The 11,357-nt window shown below is 42.3% G+C and overlaps 1 protein-coding gene across 1 annotated transcript in view; it reads left to right on the top strand.

Annotated features, from left to right (window-relative positions):
* The window catches only part of LOC143293473 (retinochrome-like), a 23,661-nt gene extending 13,115 nt beyond the window's left edge, over positions 1–10,546 (top strand). Inside the window, exon 7 of the mRNA XM_076604365.1 lies at positions 9,067–10,546. Coding sequence (XP_076460480.1) covers positions 9,067–9,315 — 249 coding nt within the window. The 3' untranslated portion in view covers positions 9,316–10,546. The remainder of the gene's footprint in view (positions 1–9,066) is intronic.
* The last annotated feature ends 811 nt before the right edge of the window (positions 10,547–11,357 follow it).

Genomic DNA, 11,357 nt, shown 5'->3' with positions numbered 1-11,357 from the left:
AAGTATGTATTGAAATGATCCATTTGCTATATTGCAAACATTTCTTAACATCCCTCCTTTTATTTCTGATGATGTGGTGTACAGTAAACTGGGAAGGCTCCCATTGTCAGGCACAGCCACTAGGGGCAGTATTCAAGAGACCATCGTGCCTGTGGGTAAATGTTTGCCTGCGGGTAATCTGCCTGAGGCAAGGCAAACTGCCCGAGGGTATAAGCAGGGGGCTTCATCTCAGTGATCCTCGAATTCAAGCGACCTGCCATCACACAGAGTAGTCCACACACACACACACACACACACACACACACACACACGATTACAGTGCACTTACAAGTCTTGATAAAAGATGCTTTATAGCCATGTTTACAAGTCGCAGTGATACTGTGGTATCTAAAGCGATGAGTGTTGCCAATTCAAAGTCCCATCAGCAGTGACTGACACCCGTGCTTCCATGATAGCACCAGGGAGTAATAAAGATATCGGTCCTGTGCCAAGATATCGGTCCTGTGTTTGGTTGTTTGGTTGTGTGTGTGTGTGTGTGTGTGTGTGTGTGTGTGTGTGTTTCAGTTTTAATTATCTGTGTACAAAGTATATCAATTGCCCCACACGCCCGAAAAATGTATCACCTACCTAATCAATGGGCAAAATGTGAAACAGTATGGTTAGTAATACAAAATCCTTGGTATTAAAATAATAAAACTTTTACAGCAGACCCAGTGTAAGACACGAAAGTAGAGAGAGAGAGAGAGAGAGAGAGAGAGAGAGAGAGAGAGAGAGAATGGTAATTGATCTTGTCAGTAACCGAAGGTAGTTTAGATATCTTTTTGTTTTTGAAAATCAACAGGGAAATATCTCTCCACTGTAATTGTTATATTTGAATGATCTGGAGAACATTTTGATAACGAACGGTTGCCTTCCAGTTGAATTTCATATTAAAAAAAGAAAAGAAAATATGTCCCCAGCATATTTATGTTTGTCAGTTCTCAGATATGCGGACAAGAAAATTCTATTATTCGATTGAAAACAAGGTTTTACAGAAAGCACAAATTGCCTTATTACTGTATTGTCTTCAATGACAGTCAGTGTTTTACAGATCAAAATTGTAATCTTCAGTTCTAAACAGAAAATACAAAATCAGAAAGAATCGATATTGTCGTTTCATTCACGTACGTGGAATCGAATTAAATATGACTGACATTTTTATAGCTAAAGACTAAAGAGAATATATGATTACACCCACTGGAAAATGTTTTCATTGTTACAAAACTGCAAGAAAAAAGAAGCTGGTCATCTTCACACATGGTTTTAGTCATGTATCAGAAAATGGTAATACCCGCGTTCTGTCGGGTATATGGATGTGAAATTTGGGAAAATGTGAATCTTGATGTGTGGAAAAATTGCAGATGAAGTTTTTGAAAAATTAATACTTGTACATCGAAACACATTGACTGGTATGTTACTCGAAGAAGCATTATTATTATATTAATCGACATGGAATTAAACTTGACTGAACAGGACATAGTCCATGTCCAGACTGAAAAAGGGAGGATTGACAAACAGGAAGACGACGGAGCACATCCAGTTCCCGGTCAACGGGGTTTGCTTCATAATCATCTGTCTGTACGGCAGTGAGTTCCGGGCCCTGTGCACCCGATAGGAACGAAAGCTTCACGCCTTCCACATGCGCTGCCTCCGACGCATCCTGAACATCATCTGGCACTGGACAAAGTTCCAAACAGTCCTTTACCGCGGACTTTAAAGAATTCTTAAATATCCGAGATTTTTTAACGTTATTCATGGATCCGCGATAGTGCAGTGACTAAGATAATTTTTTCCACCCAAACATGCCGGGTTGGAATCTGCGCTCAGGCCTTTTTTTTTCTTTTCTTTTTTTTTTTTTTTTTAACCCGAAGCTTTATGATAACAAATACAAAACATGTTTTAACAATTAGATTTATCAAAAAAAAAAAAAAAAAAAAAAAAAGAAAGAAAGAAAGAAAAAGAGTATCACAAGTAAGTCTTGAAAGCCTTGCCTCTCTTGTTTTTGAATATTTCAGTTTTATTGAGTGAAAACATGTTTTTCCAACCAGTCACAACTCTGATTCTTACCATGTCTTATCCAAGCTGGAAAATGGCCTTCCACATGCGCTGCCTCTGACGCATCCTGAACATCATCTGGCACTGGACAAAGTTCCAAACACCACCGTCCTTGAGAAAGCTGGAATCCCCAGCATGGACACTCTGCTGAAACAGAGAAGCCTGTGCTGGCTCTGCCACGTTGGGCGAATGTATAATGGCCGATTCCACAAGGATCTCACGTTGGGAAAACTGTTGCAGGAAAACGTCCCACAGACAGACCGCAGCTGCGCTAAAATCACAGAATGACCAGATTGGAGACAGATGGTGTAGAAAGGCCTCTCCAAGTTTAAATCTGGTTTAAATGGTTCAAATCTTATCTCACTGATCGATTTCAGTCTGTCATTGTTGATAATTTCCAGTCTGAACCCGTTAAAATCGAACATTGAGTCCCACAGTGCTCTTCACACTGTACACTGCTCCTCTCGCTGAAATTATCAACCGCCATAATGCCAGTCATCATTCTTATGCTGATGACACTCAACTCCGGAAGAGTGATACCCCCGAAAAACTGTCGTCGCTCTTGCAAGAAACATCCAGCTGCTTCTTGGACATTCAAAACTGGATGACTCTAAGTAAGTTATATTTGAACGCGGACAGAACTGAAGCAATGACCATATAAACTAAACAAAAACTCTCTTCCATCACAACTGACACAATCAAACTTGGCAGTACATCCATCCCTCTTTCCAGTTCAGTCAGACATCTTAGCGTTGTCCTTGACAACACACTGTCCACGCAAAAATTTATCAGTCAGGCATGTCAATCCAGCTACTGTCAATTGCGGCGCATCAGTTCCACCCGGAAATATCTGTCCGTTGACGCGACATCTAGACTTGTCGTTTCTCTCATTCTCTCTCGCCTTGACTACTGTAACTCTCTATTGTCTGGTTTGCCTGCTTCGTCCATTCAGTCCCTTCAGCGCATACAAAACTCTGCTGCCCGACTCGTCCTCAGAAAGAAAAGATCTGAGCACATCACTCCTCTTTGGCAACATCTCCATTGGCTCCCTGTCTCACACAGAATAAAGTACAAGATCAACACTCTATGTTATAAATGTATTCACAAATCAGCCCCTTCCTATCTCTGTGGCTGCCTTCACCTCTACACTCCATCTCGCTCACTACGATCGGCTTCGGATCCACTCTGTTTACGCATACCCAGATTCAAACACTCGACTGTTGGCCGCCGTTCTTTCTGTTTCTGGACCTTGCAATTGGAATGAACTTCCTCTTTCGCTTCGTCAAGTCTCCACACTCAGCTCTTTCAAGTCTGGCCTTAGAACCCACCTCTTCCCCAAATAGCCTCCCTTCCCTGCCTCTTCCTTGTCTTCAGTTTCTCCAGTTTTAGAGTTATGCATGTTTGTGAATGACTGGCGCGAAAGCACTTTAATTTGTCTCTGCACAAGATTCAGCGCTATATAAATACCATTATTATTATTGTTGTTGTTAATGAGAGGCTTGCACAGCGTTCCGAAGCAAAGAGACCGGAGAAAGGCCAAAAGCCAACCAGCCAGAACAGTCCAGTGGCAGACTTCATCTGAGAGTAGTTTGACTACCACTCCCATATTGGCCTGTCTAGTTACACTCAACATTGTATCCATCACCACCAGCACCGATTCTCCACTGTCTCTCGGGACTGATCTATACCTGTCTGAGCTCTCCCCTAACTGATCCGTGTAACTGAAACATGAGCTGGCATACTTCTGCAGTATGAGGACCCCCCACCCGTCTTGACAGTACACAAAGAAAGCTTCGGCTGTTTGATGTCAAGGTTGAGATTGTCTTCCGGGCTGGGCCTATATTATGGCAAAATAGCAAAGATATGTAACGTTCTTAATTAAGAGTGGTGGGAAGTACGAGGGGGGAGTTCACTGCGTGCTTCTGTGTACAAGTTCAAAGACCCGACAAGGCAATGAACCCGTCAGACACCCCTGGACTCCGCGTCCAATTAGTAAAGTTGCCTTCGAGCGGCTTTTTTGTGTCGCTGACGGACCAAACGAGCGTGTTATTTTTGGACAGGCGTTTGTGTAACATGACTGTGTTCTCTTGTTTCATTATCCATGCTTCCGGGGATGCGGTTTTGCCTTGTAGGGACGGATCGTTCGTTTATTTATTTATAGTCTGTTCATCTAAGATGATGATGTTAAACTGGGTAGGGACGGATTTAGAAATGGAAACAGCTAACTTTGGGTCATTGATCAGCCAGCTGGATTCGGGCGTTTATGAAACTGGTCATTTTTCTTGGTAGAATATATTTTTTCCTCTACTTTTGTCTGCTACTGTTACATAACTTACGCGCAGATAATAGTCATGAAAGCGACGTGTTTTCAGAGTCTTATGGATGTTAACCTTCACTTTGTGATTTACCCACGTATTCGTATGTCATGGGTCTGTCGAGACTCAGTCTTGCAAAGTAAACTTTTCATCTCATCTGTATTCGCCAGTCAGTTTAGCGGTTTTTCTCCAGCTGTATGTCGCGGGTCAAAAAGTAGTTCCATATCTTAAGTGGAGTCCGTCTGGGCTGCCTTCTGTCTTCTAGGGTGTTCAACATATTTTTGGAACGAATCATAACTGTCGCGCTTGAAGATCATGTCAGCAGTCAGCTTTTAAGGAAGGACCATAACGAATCTTCGCTTCGCAGACGACATCAACAGCTTTGCAGCTAGTGAGCAAGAACTCGCCCGACTGGATGAAACACAGACAAGATATGGTACAGAAATCAGCTCCGAAAAGACCAAGTTGATGGCTAGCCACACCACCACCATCACTACTGATGTAACTGTCTGGGGACAGAAGCTAGGAACTGTTCTATAGTTCACCTACCTGGGATCCATCATCAGCAATGGACCCAAACCATAAAGCCCCTCATGGGTTGCAAAGACAACATCAACACTGTCTAGATTGAAACCCACGAAGAATGACAGCAACATCTCCAGGAAACACAAGATCAGGTGCTATGAGGTGCTATCGCAAGATACTAAACATCAGATACACTGATCACATCATCAATGAACAAGTGCGCAAGACCATCAAATAGAACACTTGACCCAAATTAACATCTGTTGACATCAGAAAGCTGCATTGGTATGGCTATGCAACAAGATCCAATGGCCTTGCTAGGAGCGTATCAAACCTCAAAAAGAACTGTTGAAGAAGGGGGGAGGAGGGGGAGACAGAAAAAAAACCCGATGGACTGACAACATTGCAAAATGGCCAGGAAAACCATGTGCAGAGACACAGGCTTTTACAAACAACCGGCAGACCTGCAGGAATCTGTGCGGCGCCCCAGTGACTCTTTATGGAGTTGAGGGAGAAGTCGTGGGTCTGGGGGGGACACACATCATTTCTTTTTTTTTTCTCCTTGTTTTTGGGGTGGTGGTGGTGGTAGTGGCGGGGGTAGAATGGGATTTGCGTGCACCCTCCTTCTGCCCCCGCACCCTCCCCCCTCCCACCCGCCCCTCTCCAAAAAGGCTGCGTCAAACATGTCAAAACGACAGATTTGCTTTATGCTTCAAGAGAGGGGTGAAGTAAGCAGTGCATATGTTTGTGTTGATGTATTTTGTTCATTTGAAAGTATGGGTTTATGAGACCCCAAAAGTCGGAATAGGAGTATTTTCAAGACGTGTTTCATTATTTACTAAATAATCGATACAATACAAAATGTGCAAAACAACTCGTGCTCGCATATAAGATTTGAGGCATGGATAACTGACTTTTCGTTGATTTTAGAATACAGAAAATGGGTAAGAATTATGTGATGGGTGCCTTGTATCAGTCGTGATGAGTTGCTTTATACATTATAGAGAAGTACAACACAGTGCATGGCACGTGCATATGCACCCGTATGCATGTGTGTGCATGTACATGCATGTATGTATGTATGTATGTATGTATGTATGAATGATATTTATTTTTTATGTATGTATGTATGCATGTACATATGTACGCATGTGTATAAGTAGGTTGGTAGAATGTATGTGTTTTTATTTAAATGTTTATGGATAAAATTGAATTAAAAACGGGTGACATGTACAACACATAATAGCGCAGTACAATGGGGATACAGTACAATATGCTGCAATATATCATGCGTAGTACGGTTCTGTACAGTGAAAGAATAGTGCAGTTCAACGCAGTATATTAGAATATAATGCAGTTCAGTACAATGGAGGACAGTACATTAGAGTGCAGTGCAGCACATTACGGCGCAGAGCAATACATACTAGGGTTATAGTGCAGCACAATAGAGAACAGCACAATGGAATGCGGCACAGTACCATGTCGACCAAGGCATTGCAGTACAATGATAGTGTAACACAACCAAGCACAGTACGGTGCGACACAAAACAATGCAGCGTAGTACACCACAGTATGATAATGACAGCATAAGCCACAGAAGGACGATGGGAAAAACGGTCCTCAGAAACGGCATCCAATAAGAGGATGGAAGCAGGGTATGCGAATGCAGAACTGCGGAAAGAAAGCGATGTTCCGATTCCTTATGCTTTCTGTGAATGGCCTCATGTGGAGTCGGGGCAGTTCAGATGCGCAATCTACTGGAACAAATCGCTGTTGGCTGTATTCCCATTGTGACATACATTGTGGGGGCACGTCGGCAGAAGGGAGGTCTGTATTCTGTGTTCCCAGTGCAGTGCTCGGTTTGTCAATGTGGACTTGGTGGCGACGTCTGCTGCCACTGGAGGTCAGTCAGCTGTTCTCGTTTTGGACTGGGATTTATTGTGAGGTGATCGATGCCTTTGTTCGCCATACAGCTCGGGTGCTTGACTGACTGATGTTGAATGGTGCCTATGAGACCCATTTGTAGACACTCCCTGCAAACTGATTGGAGTGAAAGAGAGAGAGAGAGACTGGCCCTGCAGACTGCTGACGCTGGAACTGTGACGGACGAACCCGGGTGTAGCCGTGTATGGGGGAATCTAAATGAGCGGCGTGGGAGTAATGCCACTGAAATGGTGCAGATGATGGGGTAGCAAAAAAAAAAAAAAAAAAAAAAAAAAGAAAAGAAAAGAAAGAGACACTGGACAATGGAATTATTTATTGTTATTGCCAAGAAAGGTCTTTTGACAAAAGGGCAATAACATCATATAGTTTAGCTTCAACAAAAACAAAATAAAAATATGCTTGTTCTTTAAACCATTTATGCAGTTAAAACAAAGAAAATAGGCGATGATGAAACACTTAAGCCACGTTTCTCTCTCTCTCTCTCTCTCTCTCACACACACACACACACACACACACACACACACACACACACACACACACACACACACAGAGTCTGATTCAGACAGTTTATTTATGTCAGACCTTTGCCTCTCAGGGATGTAGATAACATGTAATCAGTTCCTTTTAATCAGACAGTGAAGACGCCACAGTCGTAGTGATTACAAGTTGATCATATTGAGAAATGATTTCTCTGTAAAGCAAAGTTCTGTAAAGATGCACAAATTTGTGAATCGTAATCGCTAGTACATGATAACAATCGCATCAGTTCAAAGGACAATGGTGTTGATAATTCTTGGACTGACTGTTCATTCGATATGTTTGAATATTTTACAACGAACAAAATGCACATTCGACTATTTCATAATCCTTAACATTGTGCGTATAAGCTGATGTACAGTCATATTAGAAATTCACGGTCTACACTTTGTCTTCACACTTTTCAGTACGCAAATTGTGCATTGCACAGTGCAAAGAATGGGTTGTTGCGCGTGATGCAAACAATATGCTCTTTGCATCTAAGTTTCTGCTATCTGTGTTCTGCCGCTTTTTGTTTTTTCGGCTGTATTCGATACCCCTGACGATCAACATTTTCTCTCGCATCTTGAAAATAATTTGGATCACTAAACAATATTTCTTCTCGGCAATCTTCTCTCTCTTGCCCGGTTGTGTGTTGATTGTTGTGTACATGATACTCTTGTCACGAGTGATACAACACAGAAAATACTTTATTTGTATTAAAAGAGAAATTGCTGATAAAAGACAAACAGGCATTTCATCTACAGTACAACATACATTTCTATTATTCAAGAAACAAATATTTAACGCAGCACAGGCTTCCACAGCATCATTCGTTTTATCCAAATTGCCAAATTTCCCAGAGAGTGGGGGCGAACGAACGACTGAGTGGATGGGTCAGTCATAAAGACCGCTCTTTATCACCAGCTCTTTGCCTTTCATATCTAACTCCAGCGATCGTGTGGTGTCTGCTCCTTCCCCGTATTTCAAACAGTGTGCCTGTACCAGACGACTATGATCACCGTATGTGTGCAGTCTGAAGTGAATCCCACCACACGCAGGTGCTAGCCACAGACAGACAGACAAAGCTAATACTATACCCGTCCCTTTGCGAGTGATAGTTAACTGTTGAACGGTTTTGTCAGAGAGCGAATGACAACTCGAGTGAGTGATTGGATGGATCATCGACCAAGAGTGGATTGTCTGATTGACGCGGTACTTCCCGCCCCACTGATTGGGCAAGATATTCATGGTGACAGACGGTCGATGGACTGATTCTCTGTCTATCTGTCTCTCTTTCTCTCTGTGAAAATTCATACGCCGCACACGAGCGTGCGCATGTGCGTGTGTGAGTTGTGTGTGCGAAAGGTTTATCTATAACAACGGGTTAAAAGGATTTCATACATTTATATATATATATATATATATATATATATATATATATATATATATATATATATATGTGTGTGTGTGTGTGTGTGTGTGTGTGTGTGTGTGTGTGTGTGTGTGTGTTTGCGCGCGTGTCTTGCGAGAGTTTTTATCTATAACAAAGGGTTAAAAGGATTCAAAATTTTAAATATGTATATATATATATATATATATATATATATATGTGTGTGTGTGTGTGTGTGTGTGTGTGTTTGCGCGCGTGTGTGTGTGTGTGTCTTCCCAGCTATGTCTGACCTTCCTGGGGCTGGTTGTGGTGGGCTGGGGCCCCTTCGCCGCCCTGTGTGTGTGGGCCATGGTGGCCGACACGGCGGGAGCCTCCATGTTGGCTGCCTGCCTGCCTCCCCTGGCCTGCAAGTGCTGCACCGCGCTCTACCCACTGGCCTACATGGCCGCCAACGGCCGCTTCAAGGCCGGTTACCTGTCCCTCCTGGGCGCCTCCTCCCACCCCGCGGCTGGGGACAAGGCAGAGTGAGCAGGGTCCGCCACGTCCACATCGTGTAGGGGCAGTGGAGGGGGAGGGCTTGTATGTTCTGTACGTATATAGGTGGAGATGGTTGATGTTAGGGATAATAGGAACGGAGCCCCCTCTCCACTCTTGCCGTTGTGGGAATGTTTGGTGTGAGGGATTGTTAGAACGAAGAACCCTTCTCTGACCTGATGTCGTGGAGATGGTTGTTAAGAATTATTAGAACGAAGAGCCTCTCTCTTCCCTGATGTCACTGGAGATGGGTTCTGTTAAGAATTATTAGAATGAAGAACCTCTCTCTTCCCTGATGTGACGGGAGATGGATTCTGTTAAGAATTATTAGAATGAAGAACCTCTCTCTTCCCTGATGTCACTGGAGATGGGTTCTGTTAAGAATTATTAGAATGAAGAACCTCTCTCTTCCCTGATGTCACTGGAGATGGGTTCTGTTAAGAATTATTAGAATGAAGAACCTCTCTCTTCCCTGATGTCACTGGAGATGGGTTCTGTTAAGAATTATTAGAATGAAGAACCTCTTTCTGCCCTGATGTGACTGGAGATGGGTTCTGTTAAGAATTATTAGAATGAAGAACCTCTCTCTGCCCTGATGTCACTGGAGATGGGTTCTGTTAAGAATTATTAGAATGAAGAACCTCTCTGTGCCCTTGCCGTTTTGAAGATGGTTGGTGTTTGGGATTTTTAGAACCAAGAACCCATGTTCTACCATATATTAAAGAACTGTCCCGTGTAGACGATAAGAGTGAAGCCCTTCTCTTCCCCATTGGTCCCCTCTTCCAAAGTGTAGTATATATAGAAAGAGACCCTCTTTAGTACCGTTTAAAGAAATAGCTGATTCAACAAATGTCCTTTCATTTAGAGGCTGGAAGGAGAGAATATTCGGCAAAACAGGAAACTGTGTATTTCTTGTTGAGGGGATGCTGGAGGTGTTGTGACAGCATTTTTTTCTTATATTGATAGCTTCAATGTTTCCTTCAGGTATCCATTTGTAATGTACAGGTATGTGACGAAACCTTTATCAACAAGGCAGGGGTCATTGTGGAGATGAGGAGAAATACTGACACGTTAACTCCCAAGAAGGTAAAAAAAAAAGAAGAAGAAATGAAAAAAGAAACAGCCATACACTTAAAAAAGCCACAACAAAACAAACAAGCAAAAACAAAACAAAACAAAAACAAAACAAAACAAAAAAGAAAAAAACGTTCATCTCCGTTGTCCTCCAAAGAGAGATGAAGTGAAGTTCAAGCAAAGTAGGAAATACATTATGTTTGACGATTCGGGGGAAGACTGCCATACGGGGTTCACATTCCACAACCTTACCCGCAGATACACCTTCTCCTTTGGTCTCATCTATGGTAGGAAGAATCTCTTCTTTACCGTTATACATTGTACTGTTGTCGATGTGTAGCCGTTGCTAGTTTTGTATCCCCTAACTCCCCCTTATACCAAAACGTGGTGTCATGTACATGTTAAATCACCTTGCTTTGAGTACGAATTTGAACGTAGTACTTTCTCACTACATAGTCTTTAAAATTGTGTTGATCATATATTTTTGATCGTAACTTTAATTTGATAACTTCTCTTCATTTGTTGTAACACATGCAAACGTTTTCGTTGTTACTTTTTTCACAATTCATTCATCAATATTCTGCCAGGAATGTTGGAAAAACTATATATTGTGTATATATGTGTCTGAGTAACAATACCGACTGTCATCATTATCATCATCATTTGCAGATCTGTTCCGTCTGTTAAGGCTGGTTTTGTGATTATACAGAACGAATCTAATTACATTCACTTTCACAACATGAACAGCGACCAGGAACCAGTACACAGCGAGTGACAAATAACAAGTGAGTGGGCGTGCAGATTTGGTCTGACGCAAACAGCTGCTTTCAGTATCATCAGTTTGTGTGAGTTAAAAAAAAGTGCATTCAATGAGTTTGGAACCTGAATAGGACACAAAATTCTTCATTCCCACCATTCCAAACATATACTGCGTCCGTGCTTTTGCATGATATATGAAAACA

This window comes from Babylonia areolata, chromosome 1, assembly GCF_041734735.1.
Source record: "Babylonia areolata isolate BAREFJ2019XMU chromosome 1, ASM4173473v1, whole genome shotgun sequence".
NCBI classification, from domain to species: Eukaryota; Metazoa; Mollusca; class Gastropoda; order Neogastropoda; family Buccinidae; genus Babylonia; species Babylonia areolata.
The sequence above is the reverse complement of the archived record's forward strand: the minus strand, read 5'-3'. Positions and strand labels throughout refer to the sequence as shown.